The following is a 25422-nucleotide window of genomic DNA, read 5'->3' on the forward strand; positions in this document are numbered from 1 at the left end:
TTCAGGGTGCATGCTTCATGTAATGTCAGAGTTTAGACCATTTGTCGCCGCCTTGTGCCGCTATGCCAGTGTCCATCCAAACCAGGGTGGCCCAGCATCGTAGACTCCTGTGATAAGTTGAGTAAGTACCAGCTGAGGCGCGCTGAGGGCACGCACGGCAGGTTGACGGATAAGGAAGGCACCAACCGACGTCATCTTCGCGGGCCGCCACAAGTTGCCTGCCCGCTGTAACCAACCACTAACGTTGGGCCATTTGGGATTGGGCCATGCCATGCCATGCCATGCCACTAGAATAAGCCGAGTTTCGGATGCCTCCATGCCTCCATGCCTCCATACCACCTCCACCACTTCGACCACGCCAACCACGCCACCAACCCACGACCACTAGACAACAATTGTCCATAAATCTCAATGCGCTTAGATGTGCCCGTGTTTCTTTTTCTGACGGGAAGATAGAGCAGAGGGAGGTCAATGCAGTGTCACGCACCAAAGACGGCATCGCGACAGCCTACCCACCTTATTTGCCTACCGAGGCTAAACCTGAACCTGACCCCGAACCTGAATCCGAACCCGAATCACCATGGCTGAACGAGACGGGCCGCCCAAGGTCGAGGTGCCTGCCAAAAGTTACGGCTTCCCGCCCGAGGCATTTGACTGGTCACGGCTGCCTGACTTTGACACCAATTTCCTGCCTCCAGAGCATCTCGAAGCCTTCATCCAAGCCCTTGCGGCGCCCGATCCGGTCCAGTCGCCAGACGAAGCCGCCGGCTCCCGCTTCAGCAGTCCGGCCCTGAACCTCACCCGCACTCCGAGCGGCTTCGGCCTCCTCCGGCGCGGCTCGACTCCTCCGTTGAACCAGCAAGATGACGACCATGCGCAGGCTACGGCTGTTGCTGCCGCCGCCTCAGCCGCCGACGCCACCGGCACCCGCCCCCAGCCAAGCCCCCGTTCTTCCAGCCTGTTCATCACGGCGCAAAGCGACTGGGCCCCGGTCCACGAGAAGGTGCTCGGCAGCAAACGCTCCGAGCGCCGCCGCCACCGCGACCGCCAGAAAAAGCGCCGCCCCGGCAACAAGCTCAGCCCGCTCCAGATCCTCATGGGCACCCGCTCCAAGGACGAGACGCGCGAGGGCTACCTGTACAGCCTGCTGAAATGGCCCTTCCTCGTCATTGTCGGCGCCTGGCTGCTGGGTCTCTCGCTCGCATACCTGGCCACCCGCTCGTACATATACCTTTACGAGCAGTTTGTTGCGTGGCGGGGCCAGCGCGAGCGCCTCCGCCGCGCCATGCGCGCCACGGGGAGCTATCCCGACTGTAAGCCCACCCCCACTTGTGCATATTCCCGGTGAAATCTGGCTCACACGGATCATGACATCACATAGGGGTCACGGCTGCCCGCCAGATGGACGACTTCTTTGAGAATGGCGAGTGGAGAAAGGAGAACGAGTACGCTTACTACGATAGCACAACCGTGAGGAGGGTATGGGGCCAGATGAGGAAGTGCAGGGAGAAGGCCGAGGCTGCTGAAAGGGAGGCCTTGAGCCCCGATCCCGAGAACCGGAAGCCCGTCGAGGATCTCAAGGCCCTCATCGAGGCCTGCGTGAAGAACAACTTTGTCGGCATTGAAAACCCGCGGTTATACAGCCAGACATACTACGGCACCAAGAACCTGGTCCAGAACTTTGTCGACGAGGGTGAGCACCCCCTACACTTACAATATCTATTAAAGGACAGACTGCTAACGTGGCTAGCTCGCAGTCGAAAGGAGTCTCAAGTTTCTAATTAACACGAAACAGCTCTCCAACGAGGAGAAGAGGATCATGTTTAAGGGCACATTCGCCAACTTTGGCCGGAGCGCACTGTGCCTGTCGGGCGGGGCCACCTTCGCATATTACCACCTGGGCGTCGTCAAGGCCCTGTTGGACGAGGACCACTTGCCCGACATCATCACGGGCACGAGCGGAGGAGCGCTAGTGGCGGCCCTCGTGGCGACGCGGACGAACGAGGAGCTAAAGGAGCTCCTGGTGCCCGCCCTCGCCCACCAAATCACAGCCTGCCGGGAACCCTTTATGGTCTGGGCCCGCCGCTGGTGGATGACGGGGGCGCGGTTCGACTCGGTCGACTGGGCCAAGCAGTGCGCGTGGTGGACGCGGGGGTCGATGACATTCCGCGAAGCCTACGAACGCACCGGCCGCATCCTCAACGTGTCCTGCATCCCGGCCGACCCGCACTCCCCTACGATTCTCTGCAACTACCTGACGAGCCCCGACTGCGTCATTTGGTCGGCCGTGCTCGCGTCAGCCGCCGTGCCGGGCATTCTGAACCCGGTGGTGCTGATGATGAAGACACGCAGCGGGACGCTGGTGCCCTACTCGTTCGGACACAAGTGGAAAGACGGGTCTCTGCGCACCGACATCCCGATCAAGGCGTTGAACCTGCACTTCAACGTCAACTTCACCATCGTCAGCCAGGTGAACCCGCACATCAGCCTCTTCTTCTTCTCGTCGCGCGGCTCCGTAGGCTCGCCCGTGACGCACCGCAAGGGCCGCGGCTGGCGCGGCGGCTACCTGGGGTCAGCCGTCGAGCAGTACATCAAGCTCGACCTAACCAAGTGGCTGCGCGTGCTGCGCCAGCTTGAGCTTCTGCCGCGGCCGCTAGGCCAGGACTGGTCGCAGCTCTGGCTGCAGCAGTTTGGCGGCACCGTGACCATCTGGCCCAAGGGAATCTTGTCCGACTTTCTGTATATCCTCAGCGACCCGCCGCCGGCACGCCTGGCCCGCATGATCCACGAGGGCCGCCAGAGTGCCTTCCCCAAGCTCAAGTTCATCGCCAACCGCCTCAAGGTCGAGCGCATGGTCGAGCAGGGGCGCCGCGCCACGCGCCCCGCCGTCCGCCGCGGCAGCATCGAGAGCATCCTGAGCGAGGACGACCTGCGCAGCCTCATGCGCAAGCAGCGCACCTGCGGCCCCCGCGACGGCATGAGCACCGGCGCCGGGAGCGCCACCAGCGCGACGGGCACCGAGGACGACTACGACGACTTTCTGACCGACGTCGAAGGCTCGACCACCGTCGACGACAACGGCTGCGTGGCTGCAGCCGCTGCTGGCGGGGTCGAGATGGCCGCGAGGAAGCCGGCCACGCCCGTCGGCTTGGCTGTCACGGGGCTGGAGAAGGGCTCGCTTTGACATTGATTAATTGCGCGCACATGAATCACACGCAAGAGAGGATGAGCCCGGTTTCCATGGGTCTTTTGAAGTGGCGATGGCTGCATTTCTTTCCCTCTATTGATAAAAACGAAACTGGGGGCCGCATGCGGTGGGTTATTAGCTTGCATTTGTATTTGTTTGTAGTTGTGTTGTGTTCTGTTTTGCTTTTGGTGGTAGCATGCATGCATGGATGGCTGGGTGGGCGGGTGTCTTTTTTTTCTTTTTCCAATAATAGAAAAGAAGTCTAGGCTTTCGGTGTTGAATGAACCTCGAAGAGAGAAAGAACATTTTGAACTATTATATTGGGATCTAAGTAGCATCGGGAGCGTGAGGTGGTCTGCAAAGCTGTGGTGTGCATGTAAGCAATATACTGGCGTTTGTATCTGGGTTGTGCTCGTTTTAGTGTGTGCCTGGTGATAGTATAAGGCATTTCACTCTGGTGGTAGTAATAGATCTAAGTGTGGAAGCTGTTTTTAGAATAGACGGGAAGAAAGAAAACATGTCAGCGTGTGTTTATATGCCTGTCTATCTATCTATCTCTCTTTCTGTCTGTCTGCCTGTCTGTCTGCCTGTCTGTCTGCCACAGGTGGTTCTACTACCAGAGTGAAATGGTTTATACTCGTCACCATGTATACACGTTAAAATGAATATGTGCATTTGCTGTGGTACAGGAAAGATCAAAACAATTGAGCGGTAGCGTCTAGCTAGCTAAATAACTAAGTAGCTGGTATCTAAGAAGAACTACGGCGCGGAAATGTTATTATGAGAGTTAAACCTTTGTGTACAGGATGCCTGTTTATTTGTTTATCTGTTGGTTCAATGGGAAAGGGTGTGTGTGTGATGTGGCATGGCACATATCTCACCACCTTGTAAACAGACAGACAGACAGCCACCAAGGGCACCAGCAGAGGTAGTAAAAATAAGGCAGAGTCAACAAAAAAACATACAACACCAGGGATTCGCTGGTCGTCACCGACCCAACTACTAGTCTGGCGGTTGCCAGTTTATCGAGGGGAGAGCGGACGGGATCCCGAGTTCTCTAGCACCTATGGCCGTATGTATCAGGCAGGGAGGGGGGCGTGGTCTTTATGGGCGGGTTGGAAGTTCAAGAGGGGGTTCTCAGGGGCAAATGTAAACAGAGGAAGATGCACGTATGAGCCGAGAAGAAGAACATGGAACGAAGTGAATTGATATCATTATCAAATATATATACGTATGAATGTTCATGGTCAAGATGACACACAAAGCCCGCGAATTACAAAGAAGAGCCGCCGCTGGAAAGATACCAGCCATGTACGCATGTGAAGGATACCACGTTCTGCTTTTGCTAACCCGTGTATGTAGGCCACTATTACTCCAAGAAGAAATATATATTTACGCATCCGCCAGGATGGCCTCGCTGCCCTTCTGGCCGACCATGAACGTCGGCAGGACCGGAAACCCGCCGGGGCTGACGGGGTAGATGCTGGCATCGACCACGCGCAGGCCACTAACGCCAAACACGCGGAACTTGCTGTCGACAACCGCCGTGCGGTCGCCCTTCTTGCCCATGCGGCACGTGCCGACGGGGTGGTGGCCGAACGTCTGCTCGTACACGAACTTGCGGTCCTCGGCGGGGTCGCGACAGTAGCCGTTGGCGGTCAAACCCGCGTTGCACGGCGGGTCCGTCGGCACCACGGGCCCGTACGGCGCCGGCAGCGACAGGAAGTTGCGCCGCACCCACGCGATGCCGTCGACCATGGCCTCGAGGTCGATGTCGCCGGCGCCGTTGCCAGACTCGTACTGCAGGATGTTGATGTCGGGCGCCACGGTCGGGTCCGTCGACGTGATGCGCACGTAGCCGGCCGTGTTCTGCACCGTCATGCGCGCCAGGCTGCGCCACAGTGTCTGCGGCGGGTCGACGAATGGGTTGTTGGTGGCTGGTGGCGAGAAGCCGCGGAAGACGCCGGGCGGGCTTTTAGGGGTGTCAGTCATGTTATGGATGGACAGACAGAGGGATGAGAAGAAACGTACGCAAAGGTGATGATGTCGCGGTTGCCGTCGGGGCTGTGCTTGGTCTTGATGAAGGAGCACTCGCTGTTTCCGGGGGGGTCCGTGTACGGGCCGGTGCCGTTGTTGTTGAACTCGGCCAGACACGGGTCGCCGGGGGCGCCAAACGAGCACGCGGCCAAGGCCGGGTCGCCGCCGGTGATGTTGAGGGGGCTAAGCCCGGCGATGGGGATCTCTTGGTTATCTCTCAGATTCTCGCCGACGCCCGGCAGGTCCGAGATGACGGGGATCTTGAGCGACTTGAGCAGGGTCGCGTTGCCGATGCCGCTGAGCTGTAGCAGTTGAGGCGAGTTGAAGGTGCCGCCGCTGATAATGACCTCCTTGCGCGCCGTGGCCGTCTTCTTGGTGCCCTTGGGTGCCTTGGCCTTGTTGTACTGCCACGACGCGCCGTAGACCTGCGCGCCCCGCAGGTACTCGACGCCGGTCGCCTTGGGCGTCTTGCCCGACTTGTCGAAGAGGATCTTGGTGGCCAGCGACTCGAGGGCCAGCGTCAGCTTGGGCGTCTGGGCGACGGTCGACTTGACGAGGTCCCGCGGCGACCAGCGGCGGCCAAAGTTGTTGTTGTGGTTGGGCAGCCCGTACGGCTCGGCCGTCTTGTCCCGCGACGCCCCGAGGAAGTTGCAGTCGCGCTCGAGGTAGTTGAGCGCGGCAGCCTGGTTCACGGGGTGTCCGACAAGGTCCTGGGCCAGGTGCGCCAGCAGAGCCAGACGCCCCGGCTGCTGCAGGTAGAAGGACGAGTCGCCTTGGCCTAGCTGCACGTAGCCCTTGAAGCCGTGGCCGGCCTTGGACTCGGTCGGTCGCAGATAGAGGTTCTTCTCGATCTCGACAAACACCTTCCTCATGTTGGTAGACCTGTTGGTCGAGGTCAGTCACGGTCCTCTGTAGCATGACTGGTGGGTGTGGTGTGGAAGCTTACGACCAGGACGAATCACCCGCGTAGCTGGCAATATTGTCCCACACGGCGTCGTTGGGCAGCACAGACGCCATGGCATTGACAATGGCACTGCCGCCGAGCGTGGCGCCACGGGGGTACCTGTTGGGTATCTCGTCAGTATAAAGGGGGAACAAAACAAATCGCCACTCACCACACGCCATTGAGCTTGGCACCGGCCGGCTGCTGGCCCTTGGCGCCGATCCAGTACGTGCCGTCGGTCAGGGTCCAGACCAGCAGGCGGAAGCGCTCGTCGACGGCTGGGTCCGAGTGGTGCTTGACGAAGAAGGACCACTGCAGGTCGAGGGTCTGGGGGTAGTACAGAGTGTCGACGTAGGTCGAGACATCGTCGCTGGCGTCGCGCCCGGCCTCGATCAGCAGTACCGTGTGCCCGGCTAGCGCAAGGTTGCTGGCCACGATACCGCCGCCCGGCCCTGAGCCTACGACAATGTAGTCGTACACGTCCGAGCCTTTGCTGTTGCTGTCGCTGCTGTCGCTGCTGCTGCTGCTGCTACTACTGCTGCTGCTGCTGCTCGGCGAGGCTGAAACACCACCTACGGCAGCTAGAAACGCGAGGGCCAAAGCGGCCACGCGGGAGTGGCTACCACCGCGGGAGAACAACATGGTGGAGTTGGCGGCACGGCACGACACACACCACCCTTGGCAAGAAGGGGAAAGGTGTTGTATGCGGAGAAGACGCCCGGTGAAGGATGTGGAATGGAGGAGACGAGGACCGAGAGTCTTGGCTGCAAAAGGCGGTTGGCACGACTGGTATTTGTTCCCAAACTCCCACGTGGTTCTGGGTATGATGGTCTCAGGAAGTTGGAACTTTTGTCCGGACTAGCAGGCACTCTCTGCCGCAACTCCGGCCTAGGTCCACGATCCACAACCGTGGGAAATGAAGTCCGTTGTGGATATCTCTGGCCGTCCTTGGCAATAATGCTGCCGGGCTCCGTCTACAACGTCGGCCACTCGGCACGCGTGCTACCTACTGATAGCTACTGATTCATGGGGGTGTAAACAATGCCTCCTGGGGTCCTCGGGTTCACCTCGCCAGGGTTGAGCGAGAGCGCAAGGTGAGTGGAAGCGACGAGTGAAATAAGACGGCGAGAGGGTGGGGATTCTAGAAGCAAGAGAGAAGAAAGGTGAGAGAGACAAGAGAGAAGATTTACTCCTTTGAGCCAACAACCCTTCTGACCGAGGTGGCCAGGACAGGCCATGTAGAATACAGAGCCCTGCATGCTGGTCCCGAATAGTTCCATGGTACCGAGCAGGCGTTGCACTGTGCAGTAGTGAACCCATTATTGACAAATAACGCAACCATGCTAGCAGAGATTATACTACTAGGTATAGAGGATGCGGCCATTGACCCATAGCCTTTTTTAATCTAGGCCTCGTCCCATTTTGGGGGTAATATGTCCGAAGCCCTGCCAACAGTGTTACCTTCTATGTGATACCTTATGCAAATGTTCTGCCGGGACCAACGCCCGGGTACAGTTCCGAGTCTTCACTCCTTCTTTACTCTCGAGCCCTCAACTGCAGCCAGATGACTAAATAAGCAGGCCGCGAGCATAATCGATTCTCTTGCCATGCGGAATAGTCGGTATGTGGGTGGTTCGCGAAAAACCCGACCACATACCTGGATGTTCGGCCTTGCTCGGCCAATGAGGTGTGTTGATAGTCGACTGTTGGTCCAGGTCTATAGTCTGTGCGTGCATGCTGCACAGTCCAATAATGGGATATTTGCTGACAGTTTCTATATGCCTTGTACTTAGTATACCTTGCCAACTCCGTCTGTGCGGACTGCGGGTGCTACTGATTATGGAGCAAAAGGGTATGAGCAGAGGGGAAGGGAGGCAAGGCGGATTCAGATCCTAGTGAAGTCTTAGCCACTTTCTAAAACAAGACAAGCTTTGTCTCGCATGGGCCTGCAGGCCCTCTCATTCGCCCAATAGCACGGGGAATGGGAATCTGCCTGTTAACCCCCTCTGCTGATGATGTGCGGATATAGCCCGGCTCGCGTTTGGGGAAGAGGACGGTTCCAGCCAAAGCCCAAGTCTGTGCAACTGGAAATCTTCTGCCATGATGATCTCTCCAGACGACGACACTGTCTGGTTCCGCCATGATCGTCGCCGCTCAAGGCCAAACGACTTGTCCCATTTACAATTGTTCATATATATATACATATATATATGCCCACGTGCCTAGTATATAAACAACCACAAACAAAACCACACACCAGACCATCAGGGGAAGTCGGTATAACTCCCGACAGGGCACATCTTATATGCAGGTGCAGGAGCTGTGTCAGAGGTTGCAACGAGCTGAACGCCAAGGACCCGAGAGCCTAGGCATGCATTTCCCGCCGGCCGCCTTGAGTACTTGACACGCTTATCCTCTACCATTCCAGATTCCTGAGGAGCGTACTCGGTCCAACAACAGAAACAAGAAATCCTCTGGACACACAAGACGTAGCACGCTCAGGACATCTTTGTAACTTCTCCTTGTTGAGACCTGAGAGCGAGAGAGAGAGAGAGAAACAGGTTGTGGCGCTGGCGGCTCGGACCCGCGGTCTTGATCAAGTTAGATCACCGAGGCCAACGCCGTGTGAATGTACCTCCACTGCAAGACACATTGGACATCTACGACACATCTCCCCCATGTGGCCGGTGTGTCATTGCAATTACCGCCAAGGAACAGACCCCCGGGGCCGCGGAGGACGGGGGCTAAAAGGCTGCCTGCAGACCGGACCTCCCGGCTTCCGCAAAGCCTGGTTGTGGCTAGAGCTGCGGAATACTAGAACGCCTCTCTCTCGCTCTCTGCCCCAGACTCCCTCGCTCTAACCAATCAGCCAACCAGCCTACCAGCCAACCTGCAGACTAGCCAGCATCACCCATGTAGCTAAGCGGCGAGCCCCAAACCTCGACCCGGATTCTCTGCTGTATTGTCTCTAGTGCATCCGTACCTTCTCGCAACCCCATGTGCTCGGGCCTTTCTTTCTCTAGGTACATGTACGAACGTGTACACCCTACATACAAACACATGCCAGGCATGAACCAGGTGCTGATCCCTTGCAAGATAGGCCAGACCAGAGCACAGAACACAGAACACAGGCCACAGGCCACAGGCCACAGGCCACAGGCCACAGACCACAGTCGGAGGAGCTGGAGGAGATGTGATCCCAGACTCGTTCTGCTGGGTCGGCGTCTGCAGAGGTGAAGTTGGTGCAGATAGGGGATGCAGTCCATCGTTCAATATCGTTTCCGGCTTCTGCAAAAGGCCCCCCCGCGGATGAGGCTGGCTGGCACCTTTGCACCTATCCATGGCGCCATGCGAGGTGCGTATTGGAAGGATCGCGAGGAAAACAGGTAAGTGTCAGGCCACGAGCGGAAAACATGCCCCCCGGCCTTTTATTCTTCTCCCTTCTCGAGGTGACAAGGTCCATAATCCATGGAACCACGAAATATGGGGAGAGATGTCGAGATGCAGGACCGAAACTTTGGGTAGGTAGCTTATAAGATCGTCACGTCTGTTTCCTTTTTTCTTTTCTTTTTCTTTTTGTGGGTTACGTCGCAAGCAGCGTGGTCTGTCGCCATCACGATCGCCGCCGCCGCCGCCGCCGTCGTCACCAAGAACCCTCCCCCCCTAGTTTCTTCCCCGGATCGGCGCTCCCAACAACCATGTCCCAACTCCTCGCCCAGCAAGGGCTCCATCTCCTTGCCCGCCAGGCTGCTGCGAATGGAACTGGAGTCCCTCCTCCACCGCTCCCCCAACAGTCTCTGGATCTCTCTAGTTATCCGACGACGGGCCTGCAGCAGTTCGGATTGTTCATCATCATCTTCTTCCCGGCCCTCTCGGTGCTGCTCGTCGGGCTCCGCCTCTACGACCGCATCAAGACCAAGTCGTTTGGCGCTGACGATGCCTTTATCGTCACGGCAGCGGTAAGTTCGAGCAACTCTAACTAAAGCAAAGCCGAGCCAGATCTGTGGGCGGTGACTTGCTGTGAAGACAACGAGACCTGACAACTGACCTTGCCTCTACAGGTCCTGGCAGCGGTCGAGGCCGTCTTCTCGTACGCCATGATGAAGCTGCAGTATCTCGGCAACCACGTGTGGCAGCTCCCGACGGAGCCGTACGACCCCAAGGTCGGCGCCATCGGCAACTACATCGTAGTGCTGCTGTACAACCCGGAGCTGGCGCTGGTCAAGTCGTCGGTGCTGTTCTTCCTACTGCGGCTCGGCGGGCACCAGCTGGGACTGCGGCGGACGATTCAGGTGCTCAACTGGACCAACATGGCCCTGCTGGTGGCCGTGCTGTTCGCGTCCATCTTCACCTGCGTGCCCGTCCACAAGTACTGGGACCCGACTGTGCCTGGCCACTGCAACAATGAGGCCGATCAGTACCTCGTCACCTCGGGCCTGACTATTCTCACCGACGTCCTCGTGCTCGTCATCCCTATCAAGATTGTCGTCGGGTTGCAGGCCGCCAGGAAGCTCAAGGTCATCCTGGCCTGTCTGCTGTGCTCTGGCATCGTGTAAGTTTTTCCGGTTGACTATTTGTTTGTTCTGGCCATGAAGGAGGAACAAGGAAAAGCCGCTGACAAAAAGGGGGTCACCCAATCTCAGAGTCACAATTTTCAGCATCCTCCGCATCCGCTCCATCTACTTGCTGTACTACCCGCCAGCGGACCCCGGCCCGGACCCGACGTACGACATCAGCTTCGTGTACTCGACGGTCGAGTGCAACCTGGCCATCATCACAGCGACAATCCCGCCGCTGCACGGTCTGCTTCGGCGGTGGTTCCCACGCTTCATGCTGGCAACATCAGCACGGAGCGCCGGCGGGTACAACGGCGGGTACAACCACGGGCCGTACATTGGCGGCGGGTCGGGCTCTCGCGGAGGTCTCCAGACGATCGGCGGGTCGGGGGGCGTCGTGGCGCTCAAGGACATGAAGAGCCCGACGCGGTCGCAGCACAACCACACGCGCCTCAACAGCCTGACCAACAGCGAGGAGGAGATCCTGGGCAAGGACCGCGCCGTCATCACCCGCACCACCTCGGTCCAGATCACCTATGCCGAGGGCGGCCCCCGCGCCGGCGCCGGCGACGCCAACAACGAGAAGAGCAACATGCCACCGTCGTATAGCGGCACCTACCCGGACCACCGCTGACACCGGGTCTCTGGCGGCTTGTGTACCTAGTTAGTTGCGCCATGCACTTGGCAGAATTGTCAGTTGGGAAGATGCACCTGTAAATACACTGTAGATATAAATACCGTCTTCTCACTCCCGTATGCATTTACATGTGGCAATCAGCGGCTGGCTAGAGACAGGAAATGCGACTGCCAAATTAAAAGGGGCCTAGGTGGACATGAAAAGAAACACCCGAAGCTTGGAGAGTGAGATGGTCATCGTCAAAGAAAGAAAAATAAAGGCAGCAGTGTCACGCACACATGTAGAAACCAAAAGGACAATAAAAACGTACCCCTCTAAGAAACCTTCCCCCTCGGATGGAAAAAAAGGGGAAAGATGAGCCAGGACTAATAGTGTTTACGCGCGCCTTTCCCACCCCGCCGTCGTCTGTGTCGTTGAACAGCATATCCAATATAAACAGAATGTCGCCATTACAACCTCTCCACAACTACACTGCTGTCCTGTGGTAGAATGGGTTTATAGTATGTGGTCAGGATGCCGAGCAGAGTATCTAAGTGCACTGGTCGTCGAGGGTGGCTGCAAAGCAACCTAATCGGCTGATCAACTGTTTATCTTTTATAAAAAAAATTTAAAATAAAAAAAAGAAAACCTTTTTTAAAGAAAAAGGGGGGGGGGGGGGGAAGGGTCTTGTCAGATGCCCGAGCGCCTGTGGCAGCAGCATCCACTAACAAGCTGCACCGACTCTTCAACATCAAATACCAACAGCCTGCACACACCTGGCACTTATCATTTACAAAGTTGACAGCTGCTCGCACGGGAAGCATGCTTCTTAATTATCGCCGTATGTAGTCAGAATATACCGAGTAGTCATAGACCCACGAGCGAGTCTGAGACACGAAAAACGAGTGTCCAAGCCATCTGATAATTGCTAGCGAATTCCACGGCACCCACCCACCCACCAAGCTAAGACACAAGCTAGCCAGCACTAGATTGACTTGTAACGGCCCGCAGTAGTGGAGGCAGGCAGGCGGGCGGGCGCCACCAGAGCGGAGGGCGGTCGTCGTTGGAAGCGGAAGGAGGAAAATGGGGCGGGGTAACCTAAAGAGGCAAGACAAAAGGAAGAAGGGAAGGAATAAAAGAATAACCACCCAAAGTCTCGAAATACTTTTGGAATTGTTCCACATAACAGGTAAGGTAATCACATGCGACAGAAGCGAGTAAATTCTTCCCTCTTCCCTTCCCCTCGACTGTCATTGCGCTGGCTGAATGACCGAAGAAAATTCACCTCCACGCGCAGGCTTGATGTCTCTTTTTCCCGTTTGTATTACTGAGTAGGTATTTGACATCATCACCATAATCATTTCACCTTTCATGCCGACCGAGCCTAATTATCACCAACAGTTGCCATTCTCGGGAGCCAGACACCGTATTGGCCAGTCAGTCGGCTGGTCGGTTGACCGGTCGGCTAGTCGACTCGCTCGTCGGGGTGGTTTACATGAATGCACACACTACCGAAAAAACACAAAAACCAACCGAGATTTTCAATTTGCCACACACCCGCAAAAGCCCGCTCGTAGTGCAACATGTGCAGGCCACCCAATATAAGCACCAACACCAGGCAGGCAAGCAGGAAGGTAAAATCCACAAGTAGGTAATCAATACGGCGAACTCATTTACTTCACTTCACTTCACTTCACTTCCCGAAAGAGTGCTATGTAAGAGAGTGAGATCTGGCCCCGCATGTCAGCCAGCCAGTATCCGTACTATCACTACTACCCAACCTCGGTGTGTAGTAGTATCCGTATTACCTCATCTCATCCTCATCCTGATCATCTCACACTGATGACACCCAAACCCACAAAAAGAAAACAAATTCGTAGTAAAAATTGGAATGACATGGCACAGCAATATTGGATTAAATAATTACACTCCTCCTTCGCTGAGGCGCAAAGCGAGCCATGACATTCCTAAAATTTCTTGACTTCACTTCACTTCACTTCGTTTCATATATCTCGCATGCATGCACGGAAACGACACACATACGGTTACCGGGGAGCTGGAGAGAGAGCACGAGTTATCATAACTGGAGCGGATATGCGGGGGCGGGAACACGAAGGGGTGTGTGTGTGGATGGAAGCAGGGCGATCCCTTGGCAAAAGAAAAATCAAAAGAAAAGCAGGCCGGGGGGCTGGGGCTGTGGTGCTTAGCGTGTAGGTAAACGGGGCGGCCGGCCAACCAATGCGGCGGCATAATTTCCCCCTGCTCAGACTGGGAAATGAGCTCAGGGGTAGAGGGGCACATCCAGCTCAGGGTCTAATGGCAGTCACTAAATCAAACCTCAACACGCCGTACACTCGCAGGTCGCACAGCATAATGTACGAACGGGAATCACACGGCTTTAAAACTTTAAATCACTTTTTAAAAAAAGACGTTCAGATTGGCCTTGTGAAGTCTCTAAAAAAGAGCTATCAAGAACGCCCAAAAAATACATATTAGAAGATTAAATACATGAGGTATCTCTGCCGCAAAATGCTCGACATCCCAATGAGGCTCTTTTTGATATCACAGATGGCCTAATAAAATGCCAACTCCACCCCAGGTGCTAGCTTTGTCGTGAAATGCCATAGCCCTCCAGGCCTTCAGAGTATGCAAAAGAGAGAAAAGAAACCCGCAACTCTAAAAAACTTAGAGAAGGACAACGGCGACGAGGCCGGCAGCGGCGGCGAAGAAGAGCGAGCCCGACACGCCGGCAGCGCCGGCAGTAACCACCGGCCCCTGGGGGACGGTGGTGTTGGCAGCCGGGGGAGGGGTCGAAGTGGTGGTAGGGCACGGCACCGCGATCGTCTCGTAGACAACAGTGGGAATGACAGTCGTGTACGAGGTCGAGATGGTCTTGACTGAGTAAGTGGGGCACGCGGGGGCAACCGTGGTGAGGCCCGACGGGTAGTAGGGGATGACCGAGGGTGTGCTGGAGGGCTTGACGCTCGAGTTGGTCAGGATGACAACAGGCGCCTCGGTAGAAGCAGCCTCCTCAACCGGGCAGATCGTCGTTGAGACGGCAACAACCTCGGTTACAACCTCGGTGGAGTGAGCCGGGCAGTTGGTGACAGTCTCGGGGCAGTTGGTGACAGTGCGAGTGGTCGTGCTGAAGACAGTCGACGTGGTCAGGGGGATGACCGAGCTGCTCACAACGGTGCTCCGGGCCGGGCAGTCGGTGACTGTCTCGGCGCACGACGTGATGGTGGTGTAGTCGGTCGAGTAGACGGTGCTCTCGATCTCGCCGGCAATGGCGGCGCCGGCGAAGGCAAGGACGGCAACGGTGAAACGCATCTTGACTGGTTGGTGGCTTTTCGTTGGGAGACGAAAAAGGAGTTTGCTTAGGTAGAGGGTAAAGAGTGACTGAGCAAGAAGCTGATGATGAGAGAGCTGGTTAAAGAGTGGACGACCGAAGTCAAGTGTTGAGTCAGAATATGCTTGCTGGGCTGAAGAGAGAAGGAGGAAAAGGAGCAGCTGGGAGACGGAGGGCTGTCATTGTTAAATACTGGGTAGTCTCACCACGGAAGCCGCCCCAGCGCCGTGCTGCACAGAAGGCGGGAAATTAACTGTCAACCTGTGCGTCCAGATACGGGTGTGCGCTAATCCAGGGGTTCCGTGGCTCGGTGTGGAGGCCATTTGGGGAGAACTGAGCGTCCCCACCGTGTCTGCAGATCCCAGCAGCAGCAGTTGCCAGCAAAACGCCAACGAAGCCTGCCGCCGCCGCCGGGGACGCAGGTGGGCGGTGGCTTACCCGTGCGGGTACCTGCACCCCTTTCTCACTCATTCACGCAGAACTAGTGCTGGGGTCACGTAAGGGGAAGGCCTTTCCGGGTTGGTCGACGACTCGACCGTTTCTCGCCGATGCCGCAGGTCAGGTGTGACTGAGGCGCTTAGACAGCCCCAAAGAACGCTTAGGACGGACGCTGATTTGATGCGAGCCTGGCTGCGTGAAAGGACGGGAAAACGCTTGAATGAAGTGCCAATCTCGTCTCCTCTAGCACTGCCACCTGACTGCTAGACACGGTCGGCGACGGGGTGCTGTGAAAATGAGCTCCTTGAACTACTTTCGCTAACCCGGAGCTAGCCTGCAACTCCCCAAGGTACTTTAAGGTAGCGTGCTCGCAGGCTAGACGCCATGAAGAAGCTCGATGTCCTTGACTATGATTGTCAACGTCAGTGCATTGCCGTCTTGTCTCTTCACGTCTGCTGCTGAAATTGAAGGCAATTGGGGCCGCCAAGGAAGTAAAAGGTCGGAATATTCTCCATCGACCCGGCCCCGATCTTGTTGCCCAGGTTAAACGGTCGTGGTCATTGAGTCGCCGACCGGGGCGCTTCCTTACCGCTTTGTTAATGAATAATCGTTTGGCTCGGTGGGGCTGGCGGCATGAACACAACGTTCTGTTTCCAAAGCGGAGGTGATTTGCGTGGAGCCGTGGACGTGCGCTAATGATGCGCTAACGCAGGAACCACGGCCAAACGTTTCTTCTCATTCGACAGGTGCCTTGTCCTCCGCTTGTCCCCAGCCGCGGCCTTGGACCCTGTCGAAACACAAGCGAGATCACGGCTTTGGGGCAGGCAGGCGAATCCCGGGGCGCGTTGCCCTGATCGGCATCAGTGATCACAGACAGGACAACCTGAAGTACTGAGTCAGCAGGGATCTGGTTTGCGGGAGATTCCAGAATGCCCTGCCCCTCCTGCCCCGCCTCGAGATGCACCTCGGAGGCCATTCCCACACTTGGCAGGCCCGAGGGAGAGCATGACGTGGGATTGCCCTCCTCGCTCCTTCCTTTCATTGCTTTCTACAATCCCGGCGCACCTGCCACGGCACTTATTCCGCAACGTTGCGGTAGACGGATGGGCGTCGACAGGTAATCATGGAAGTCACGACTGGCAATGCCTACCTGTCCGCCCGCTCTGAGATCTTACGGCAATTGCGATTTGAAGGCGTCGTCAAAGTCGGCAGCTACAGAGGACTGATGCGGCAAGCGCTCGTGAGCCCTTAGGCTAGAGGCGGCAACGCTAGCTAGGCAATTTCACTGTCAGACGCATGCTTTCTTGTCCCCAGATTCGGACAGTCAGTGTCGAAGGGCTGGAGAACCCTATTCTTTGCTATTGGCCAAGGCACTCGTACACGGTATTCCGAACCTCCGAATTCCAACCTATTGTTGGCTTGCGTGCCTCGATCAAAAGTCAACCAATGGCGCGTCATTGTGGGTTCAAGTCTTCAACTCGAAACAGCGGCCAGTCATCGCGCTCATCATAACTGCATCCGGATTTCTGCTTCCATATTTTCTTTCCGTCACTTTATCACGTCACTCATACCCACCACTACTCCGTCTTGTGGCGCTGATCTCTTGTCGCCTCCTCTCTGCCTTGGTCGGTGGATTGAATGTTGTGTCCTCACGATCAAGCTCCATCATTCGGTCGAGCTTCAAGCTACTTTCGACAGTCCGCGGCCTGGACCAACCAACTCTATCACGATAGAAAATATAGAAGAGAAGTATAGACGCCCATAAGGCTATAGCATAATTGGCGTCTAGGTCGAGGAGCTGCATCCCATTCGCGGTTTTACGCGTGGCTTTATCATGGCAAGCATCTCGTGCTAACGCAGCTCACAGGATGAACTTTGGGTTATCGTTGATAACCTGACGGGTTTCAACGTCGTTCTGAGGAACTTTGCTGCGCCTCTTACGGTGATCTTGTTTGAGTCTGAGCCCGTTTGGAACATCCAGTTCCATGGCGGCGCGACAAGCAGGCATGAGGAAGGAACAATGTGTCTTCTCCAGACCCAAGACACATCTCGAAATGCGAAGATACTGTTGACCAAGCAGTTATCAAGACGCCAATGATGCAAACTTGTGGGCTCCTGGGTAACCACCCCCAAATAGGATAGCAGGGCTGGAGCTTGCCGTTTCTGAGAGCACGGCGACACATCCCAGGCATACTATGCTCCTACCTGTGTGGAGGAACCAGGGCAAGTGCCCTGATACAGATCGCCGAGGCCATTTTCAGGATCTCGTGACCAACAACACCGGTGCGAACTTGGCCCTGTGCCTGGCCGCCATATAGGTCAAGTTCAAGGTCAGTGGAACCTCAAGGAGGCGAAGGAAAACGTCTAACAGACAATGTTTGCTTTCACAAGTGGCGTCCGAATCCCACCGCAATGCATTCATTTCGGGCCTTGACTTGTAGCTGTCAAACTTGGCTGCTGGAAAGAGCCCGACCATCGAGACACCGCGGAAAGATTCGAAGGCCGAACAAGAAGCCATGCCCTGGCCCAGATTCGGCGGCAAGGTATTATTGAAAGTGCTGCGAGTATCTTCACCAAATAATCGCAGCCTCGAGCCGGTTCTCGGTGCGGGAGAGTCCAGCGTGTGTCGTGCGGACTTTCCTGCCGAGGCATGAATGGCGTTTCCGGCGGGTGTTCTTGGCTGCGGTGCTGTTAAACTTTTCCAGCACGGGTTGCGGACATGCGCGGACCGAGCTATGCAGTTTGTGAGCTTTGCAGTTGAGACGCTCGGATGCTTAGTGCGAGTCTGCGAGAATAGATGACCCAATGCGACAAAAGCTGCACTTGGGTCGCAGATGAGTTGCTGACATGCTTGAGAAATGTCAGAAATGATGCCTGGGTTGCCATCTACAGCTGAAGAAAAGATTAGCACAGCCGACGACTACATTACCGGGAGCCGAATGACGGGCCATAACAAGACGAGGCAGTTCGGCAGGCGCATTGGCAATCGGCATGCTGAACCAAAATCGTTCGGATTACTGGCTGAGGCATGAAGAATCCCCGTCGCTCCCCGCATAAGGGTCCCGAGAGTCTGGGGCAGGCCGTGACACTGCCACTGTGATGAGGCCGCGGTGGTCGGCCACTTGTGGGCTATGTTTGGCCTACCCTCGCTTCCAAGGCAATCGACTCTCAACTTGCAGGTTTGCTGCAACACCAACGGCCAGACCGGCTCACGTTAGCCTGAGGTCATTGATGAGGAACTCTGAGGACTCAATTGAGGGTACGAGGCTCACCGCCTAACACAGGCTCGATTGGCAGTGCATCGCCAGCTTCATGGATTGGGGGCCGACACTTGAAGATTCTGACGGGAGGCCATGCACGGGAGGACTCCACGGTAGGACTCTAGAGGCGGAGGCGAAGGAGAGGTAAGGTGAGGTGAAGTGGGGAACGCGGGGGCGCACGAACGAACGAACTTCCATCATAGGCGATGGTTTGGGAGGGGGCCAACGGCCCCGCAAGTTGGTATGACGAGATGCGGCGCGAGCCACGGCTGTCCGCACGCCGCCTCGTCCTCGAGGTGTCAAGGCCTGCCGGGTTGCCTCTGGTCAAGACGATTGGCTCAGGGATGACATGGCCCGTGCGTGCCCGGCCAGGAATCGACAAGTGCAGGCATGGCAAGGCCCCGTGGGGGACCGACTCAGAGCGGTCCTAGCCTTGGTAGCCCGAGGGAGGAGGCCCTACCAGAGGCCAACGGCGCCGCTGAGCCCCTTGCGCAGTGAATGCGCAGCTGCTCGACATATCGTCAAGCGCGACGCGGCCCGCTGCATTGTCGCCAAACTGTCAAAATGCCACCACTCCCCTCACCTCGACACCTGGCTCGAGTCCTCTGTTTGCCTCGTACTGTCCTCAAAAATTTCCTTGTTTTTTTTTAGCGTCCACCGCGACGCCTGTGGCTCTCTGTTCGTTACCGTCGACTTGACCGGCCTCGAGGTACATATATGCGGCTTACACACCTGTTTGGTACTTACACCGAGTCCAGCCCTACCAGAGCCGTGGCAGCCTGGAGCTAGGCTGACGTCGAATCCTCCCGCCCTCGACTTATATGGCCGTGGCCTGCTGTTGCAACCGTACCCGAACGCCCCCCCGTCAGCCCGCACTCTGTCGCTGGTAGCCCGTCACACACTGACTACGCCGCTGCTTTCTCCCCTCCCTCCCCCTCGGAAGGAAGGCGCTGGCTGCCTGCACAAGCCGCCCAGTTAACGCGAGGTTCACGAACCCCTCTCATGACACGTCAAGTCATAGCATCGGTGCTCCTTACTCCAATCCTCGACTCCTCTGACCAAGACTCTTCTTTGTGGGTTCTTGTTCACAACGCTCACTATTTCTCACGGACCTACCTGGTTGACTAGTCTCGTCCAGGTCCTGTTTACAAGACAACCGCCCTTAAGCCCGTGCGCCAAGTGCTATCATCTGAAAAAAGGTTGTTGCCGCGCCGTCTTCCGTTCCATCGTGGCCTTTCGTCCCATCACTTGGCCCGACGGCGTCATGGCTTCAAGAATAGAAGTCGCCAGCGTTGCTGCCGGGTCGCACGCTTGCGATCACTGTGGCAAATCGTTTCCTCGTCTCTGTGACTTGAACAAGCATGCAAAGTCCCACAGCCGGCCCTTCAAGTGCAGCTTCACTTCATGCAAGTATCATGACCACGGCTGGCCGACAGCCAAAGAGCTCGAACGGCACGTCAATGATAAGCACTCAGAGGCCCCGCGTGTCTTCCCCTGCTACTTTGACCGCTGTACCTACACCTCCAAGCGGGAGTCCAACTGCAAGCAGCATATGGAAAAGGCACATGCTTGGAAATACATAAGGAGCAAATCCAACGGCAAACGACTCGCCATACCTCACACCGGACACGCCTACCATCTAAAGTCAGAGCTTTCGTCTCCCGCCGAGCCGGGCACCCAGGTTCCGAGAAGCTTGCCAACGCCAAACGCCGACTTTGTCCTTTTCCCTCCCGAATCGGACACCTCGGTCGTGCTGGGGGAGGAGGACGACGACCTGTATCTCGGCTACGAAGAGGGCCGAGGCGCCGAGTCTCAAGTCTACCTGCCCTGGACGTCTCCCATGACGCGCCTTCGCAAGAACGAGTCAGTAATTGAGATGTTCACCCAGACGTACAACGGCGCTCCCGAAAAGACGACCAGAAGCAGCCAAGGCGATTCCCTCGTAGACCCAAGACTCTCGCAGTACTCGCCTCTTGACGTGCTCGGCCAGCGCATGTTCGAGAACCGCAGGGTTTTCGCCGGCGACGGCTCTATCAAGCTTGAAGCTACAAGCACAATAACGGATCGGCTGTCGTCGGTCAAGAGAAAGAGCGACGCCAGCTCAGTGTCTGGCGACTCAACTTCGGAGAGGCTTGATCGGTCTGCAGCCGCCCCTTCTTCCTCAAATACACCCCTTATGCCCGGCCTTGAGTATTCGAACACCGGAGAACAGACGCCCCATACAACACAGGCCACGCGCAAATTCCCGTCCGGCCGCCGACGCAGTTATGATGAAGGTAGTCAGCCTCCGACGAAGAAGCTCAAGCCCACTGACGAAGAGAATTTTACGGACACCAATATGCCCGATGTCTTCCGTTTCGCTCACCCCCAGATCTAGTACGTTCCAATCCCAGACAGCAAGCCCAGTTGGATGGCAACGCCATCGTAGCTAGTAGCAGTTGCTGACGCATGGAGTTGAATAGCGATAGAGATCAAAAAGAGAGGTACTCGCCGTGCCACTCGCTGCATCGAGATATCTCGACCCTCGTGTGAGTCATCCTCCAACCCTAATCGCACTGTTCATAGCTAACAGCTGCAGGCGACACCTAAGCCGACCGGCCCATCGCCTCAATGTGACGGTCCGAGCCATTTCGTCCTTTGAGATGCCAGACGAAGATTTTAGGCATCCGAGGGTAGCCTTGTGCCGCCGGTGCTGGCGAACATTTGTCGAGCGAAAAGCATTCGACCAACACATCTCGGGTAGCTGTGAGAAGGTGTCCAAAGGAAAACGAGAAAAGTGGCGCATTCTACTCGACACCTTCACTCCACTCGTTCCAGAGACCCAACCATTTGGCCGTCTAGCCTTGAGCGTTGATAATACTGATGAAGACGTGGAAGTGGAGACGGGACGCTCGTCTAGCCATATGGACAGCCCCTTCACTGCCCGTGGAGATCTCGATTTCCATAACCATTTTACGCCTCACCTAACTCCAGTGTCACCCGCAGCCCCTCTCCGCCTCGAGACTGCTGGCCTTTCGGGTCCTACTGTAGCCAAGGATTTTGTTCCAGCCTCTGAGCATCTGAGACTCCAGAAAGAGCTTCACGAGAAACACCAGCAGCTTGAGCAGGTAACGAAGGCCTTGTTTGCCCTCGGAAGTACTGGGCAGGGGTCTCCGGACGTCCTCTTAACCATGAGGACCGGAAGGTCACCTGCTCCAAGGTCGCGGGCGGCAAGTGGGCCCAAGACACAGTCAGACGGCTCAGACCAAGACAGCCTGGTCCTCCACATGGATTCCCAGCCTACAGATGTAGATGTGCAGGGGTTGATGCACGAAGCTCAAGAGACGCTGTCGAGACAGAACTCGGGGTTGAGTTCAACATCTCGCTCTACCATCCACCACGTTCCGACCAGCCCACCACCACTAGCCACTGAGTCCGGCAGCGATGGATGCGGTGATATGGAAGCCCAGATCAGGGAACCCATATCGGGTCGGCGGCCCCCTGAGTCGCTTCCAGACTCGGCCTACGGCACCGACCCAAGGAGAGGCAGCCTCGGCGACATGGCAAACACGGCTGCAGCAATGGGGAGAGAATCAGACAGCCATTTTTCTGACAACTATCACCACAAGATGACACTTCTGGACCCCCGCGATAGCCACAAAAGAGGGGGCGAGTCATCGGCTGACGAGGGAGTCACCTGGACAAATCCCTTTGATGCGCACGCCGGGCAGACCGAGCATCATACGTTTGATCATGAGGAGGGGCATTCAGAGCCCTACGACCCATCTTTTCACTTTTTAGAACACGAACACGACTACAGCTCGCCGAACCCACTCGATCTTGAACAGTACAACTTTTCCATGTAGCGCGATATATAAAGGATTGGCGTACGGCATTGGGAGTGTTGTTTTCTTTTCTTTTCTTCCGTGGCGGTACGATACGATACGATACGAAACGATTAAATGGGGCATTGGGTTTTACTCAGCACGGCGGGACGGCACCACTCATTCGCACTTGCATGAATACATTTCGGTATCACGGAGCCTAGGGCAAGTTTCCCACATTTCTCATCATTGAAACTCCTGTTCTTTGAACTTTTCGGATTTTCATTATATATATTCTCTCGAGGAACAGGTCATCCTCGCGCCATTTAGATGTCAGATTTATTATCTTTGATATACGTATCCACGTCCGGCCATGTCGTCCTGGGATATATATATATCCAGGGACAGAATAGTTGTTTATCTGTAAGCTGTCTTGAGGATGCGGATGGGTGGTTGTCATCCCTGGTACGTAAGGTAATAATCCTGTCCACGGTGAGATCCAAGGTGAGTCGCAGTTATTTCCTACCCATCGAGATACTGGCTTGGTAGCTATACACCTACACGGGTTTCTATGCCGTGTCGTCACGAAGAAGCCCCATTCATCTTGGTGCACTTAGTCCTAGCAAAGGGGGCTCAATGCGGACAGACACTGGGCAGCAGCAAAACTACCTAGGTACACACGGATTTACCCATCTCGCATTCTACTGCTATTCTCATAACTATAGTACCAGGATGATGGTATGAATGAAAAAGTGACAAGATGTGACAATATATGATAAGAAACTTTTAAACCCCTTTTCTGTACCCTTACCATTTTCCTCTCTCTCTCCTTTCGTAGCGGCTTCAACAATCGCCATGAACAAAGCCCACCCCCTTTTTTTTAGAGTTCTAGTGCGGATCATATGCACTTGCCATAGTCTCGCTGGCATCCCAAGATGCCCAAGCAGCTGATCGTGTTTGAGCTGCACCGGCCAGACGGTCCGCAACACGTGCCGAAAAGAGTCCCAGCACATGTCTGTTGGTTGTCTGGGCCGCACAGCCCGTTCACACTCGGGACGATGGCCGGAGTGGGTGTGCTTGTTGGGCGCGCTGTGTGAGTGCAATGAGTCAGTATAACGTGAATTAGCTGATTTTATGTGTATATATCTCATAGTATTGAATCCCATTATTCATTTCAATTTTTTTTTCTTTTCTCCTGACGGGTTCGGCCTGTCGGGGATATGAAGAAGACATAACACGGCGGAGATTTTGGAAGCTGCGAATCGAGACTGGACACCAACAATGCCGAGGAAAATCACATAGAATCCTTACCAGTAGAAGTGGGAACCGTGGAAGAGGCACCCGCACCCGCACAGGTGCCGGCATTCTTCTGGCACCCGTTCTCAACGAGGCAGTAGTCGTCGCCGGTGCCACAGAAGCCAAACGCGGAGCAGCAGGACCCGTAGCGGGAGCCGGCACACGTTACCCCGTTGCCGCAGAGGCCGTTGGTGCTCACGCCCGTGCCCGTGGGGGAGGTGGAGATGATGGTTCTCGTGGCGCCGCTGGACGACGTGCTCGCTGTTGTCGGGCGTGCGGTGGAGCTGACGACGGTGGACCGGACCGTGGACGTGGGCACGGAGCCTCCCGGGCCGGCGCGGTACCAGTTAGATATTGGGTCTCCCAGGCACTCGCCTACCGTGACGGGCTGGTAGCCGTAGGACAGCATGTTGGTGAGGACATAGTCGGTCAGGTTGTACACAACCTGCGAGTGGATGTCGTGCTCGATCTGCAGGAAAGAATCCGTCGAGGGGTCGGAGTTGTCCATGGCCTGGATGAATATATTCTTGCTGTTCTGGATCTTGGTGGGACTATCATTTAGATAACCGGCCGTGTCGAGATCGAAGTAGATCTCGTGGTAACCCAAGGTCGACAGTATGTTCTGGCAGTTTTTCTCGCAGATGGAATAAGGCGGCCTTGAGCCAGATTAGCAAACGAGAATCCACAAAGCGTTCCGGCGGCTATACCTCATGTACGCTGGGAAAAAGCCCAGGACCGAGTTGAACGCAATTTCATTCCATATCATCTGGTTGGTGAACTGTGTGTTGGTCAACTGGCTGGCGTTCTGATGTGACCAGGTATGGCTGGCGATTTGGTGTCCCTCCGCATGCATCCGCTGCCAAGCACGTGTTAGCTCTCGACACCGCAAATCAGCTCGGTGCCATGGCATGCTTCATACCTTTAGTATGGCAGGGTAGATGGTAGCAGGATCATTGATCATTCCCTTGCCAAGGTTGTTACCCGTGATAAAGAATGTTGCCTTGGCTCCGTAGCTCTACGTACTCATGATTAGCAACTATGGCTGCACTGGGCAACATGCAGCCGTTTTCCTCTCACCTTGAGCTTGTCAAGTAGGTCGTTCGTATATATATACGGCCCATCGTCAAAGGTGAGAGCAATGTGGCCGGGGTTCACACAGTCGTATATGCCGGCTCCGCCGTAGAGGGCTGTTCCTAGTTTTGGCCTAGGAATACTTGTTGTATCTACACCAGACGGCTTCTTGTTCTGTGGCAAGCTGTTAGTCAAGCAGAGCACAGATAAAGGCCATTCATTCAGATTCTTACGGCGTCACAACCGGTGCCGTAGTTGATTTGACAGTCGGGGGCAGCACAGTAATCCTTTGTCTTGCCACACCACCTTGATAAGACTGTTAGCTTTCCGGCTAGCTGAGAGAGCTGGAGCGGACTGTAACGCACCCTTCGGGGGAGCAGCAATATGCCGCGGCACAGCTTCCAACTCCTGGACCGCATTGCCCGTTTGTGTTGTCAGATTGTCGCTCTTGAAGGTGGTTTGCCTTCTTAGCAGATGCTGCTGGTCTCCTGGCAGGCAACGGCTCATGTGCAACTACCGGGCGGCGCATCTTGATGTCGGCCATGAACCTCCTCCCTCCCAGCAGCCTGGGCACGTGTTGGCCATCATTGTCGCCATGGGCAGCCGCCAAGCCTAGCGAGGCGGCGAGGAGAGCGGACGAGAGCTTCATTGTGGATTAAAGTAAATATTATATAGGACGTGAAGGGGGTAGTCGTCTATATGTATGTACAAGGGCGGACAGTAGCTGGGAGTGAATGACGAGCCCTTACAGGCTGACAGGATAAAATGGAGAGAGTAAAGCCAGCCAGTCTTGGTAAATGAGGGACTGTTGAGATACTTAACCCAAGATTCTGCTCCTATGATAGCACCGGGCCTTGCATGTACAC

General features: G+C 55.9%; 9 protein-coding genes across 9 annotated transcripts; 4 read left to right on the plus strand and 5 right to left on the minus strand.

Moving 5' to 3' along the window:
• Positions 1 to 580: 580 nt before the first annotated feature.
• Positions 581 to 3184, plus strand: B0T26DRAFT_674103 (uncharacterized protein; the record flags this gene model as incomplete). Its single annotated transcript, XM_060439676.1, has 3 exons — positions 581 to 1313; positions 1382 to 1693; positions 1758 to 3184. 3 exons carry the CDS (start codon positions 581 to 583, stop codon positions 3182 to 3184), a joined length of 2472 nt encoding a protein of 823 aa, XP_060298316.1.
• A 1395-nt stretch (positions 3185 to 4579) lies between these two features.
• On the minus strand, positions 4580 to 6809 carry B0T26DRAFT_739644 (uncharacterized protein; the record flags this gene model as incomplete). Its single annotated transcript, XM_060443739.1, has 4 exons — positions 4580 to 5159; positions 5219 to 6106; positions 6171 to 6287; positions 6340 to 6809. The coding sequence occupies 4 exons, from the start codon at positions 6807 to 6809 to the stop codon at positions 4580 to 4582; spliced, it is 2055 nt and encodes a 684-aa protein (XP_060298317.1).
• A 3068-nt stretch (positions 6810 to 9877) lies between these two features.
• B0T26DRAFT_604717 (uncharacterized protein) lies at positions 9878 to 11216 on the plus strand (the record flags this gene model as incomplete). The annotated part of the gene is made up of 3 exons (XM_060435803.1): positions 9878 to 10126; positions 10229 to 10719; positions 10811 to 11216. Coding segments are annotated over 3 exons (1146 nt in total), but the record flags the coding sequence as incomplete, so codon positions are not given.
• Positions 11217 to 13750: 2534 nt separating this feature from the next.
• On the minus strand, positions 13751 to 15163 carry B0T26DRAFT_702574 (uncharacterized protein). The gene has a single exon (XM_060441634.1). The coding sequence runs from the start codon at positions 14667 to 14669 to the stop codon at positions 14025 to 14027; it is 645 nt and encodes a 214-aa protein (XP_060298319.1). The 5' UTR covers positions 14670 to 15163; the 3' UTR covers positions 13751 to 14024.
• B0T26DRAFT_825962 (uncharacterized protein) lies at positions 14730 to 15163 on the minus strand. Its single transcript, XM_060447431.1, has 2 exons — positions 14895 to 15163; positions 14730 to 14750 (listed from the first exon to the last, which is right to left on the minus strand). The coding sequence occupies exon 1, from the start codon at positions 15157 to 15159 to the stop codon at positions 14938 to 14940; it is 222 nt and encodes a 73-aa protein (XP_060298320.1). The 5' UTR covers positions 15160 to 15163; the 3' UTR covers positions 14730 to 14750; positions 14895 to 14937.
• A 1134-nt stretch (positions 15164 to 16297) lies between these two features.
• On the minus strand, positions 16298 to 17381 carry B0T26DRAFT_674107 (uncharacterized protein; the record flags this gene model as incomplete). Its single annotated transcript, XM_060439677.1, has 5 exons — positions 16298 to 16398; positions 16702 to 16832; positions 16992 to 17020; positions 17068 to 17191; positions 17332 to 17381. The coding sequence occupies 5 exons, from the start codon at positions 17379 to 17381 to the stop codon at positions 16298 to 16300; spliced, it is 435 nt and encodes a 144-aa protein (XP_060298321.1).
• A 1189-nt stretch (positions 17382 to 18570) lies between these two features.
• Positions 18571 to 19508, plus strand: B0T26DRAFT_217780 (uncharacterized protein). Its single transcript, XM_060433821.1, has one exon. It carries the CDS (start codon positions 18736 to 18738, stop codon positions 19363 to 19365), a length of 630 nt encoding a protein of 209 aa, XP_060298322.1. The 5' UTR covers positions 18571 to 18735; the 3' UTR covers positions 19366 to 19508.
• On the plus strand, positions 19509 to 22341 carry B0T26DRAFT_217816 (uncharacterized protein). Its single transcript, XM_060433822.1, has 3 exons — positions 19509 to 20762; positions 20849 to 20914; positions 20965 to 22341. The coding sequence occupies exons 1-3, from the start codon at positions 19651 to 19653 to the stop codon at positions 22229 to 22231; spliced, it is 2445 nt and encodes an 814-aa protein (XP_060298323.1). The 5' UTR covers positions 19509 to 19650; the 3' UTR covers positions 22232 to 22341.
• Positions 22342 to 23483: 1142 nt separating this feature from the next.
• B0T26DRAFT_674109 (glycoside hydrolase/deacetylase) lies at positions 23484 to 25205 on the minus strand (the record flags this gene model as incomplete). Its single annotated transcript, XM_060439678.1, has 6 exons — positions 23484 to 24141; positions 24193 to 24341; positions 24405 to 24500; positions 24563 to 24730; positions 24790 to 24862; positions 24922 to 25205. The coding sequence occupies 6 exons, from the start codon at positions 25203 to 25205 to the stop codon at positions 23484 to 23486; spliced, it is 1428 nt and encodes a 475-aa protein (XP_060298324.1).
• Between the last annotated feature and the right edge of the window lie 217 nt (positions 25206 to 25422).

Source organism: Lasiosphaeria miniovina (genome assembly GCF_030549165.1).
Source record: "Lasiosphaeria miniovina strain SMH2392-1A chromosome Unknown B0T26scaffold_3, whole genome shotgun sequence".
NCBI lineage: Eukaryota > Fungi > Ascomycota > Sordariomycetes > Sordariales > Lasiosphaeriaceae > Lasiosphaeria > Lasiosphaeria miniovina.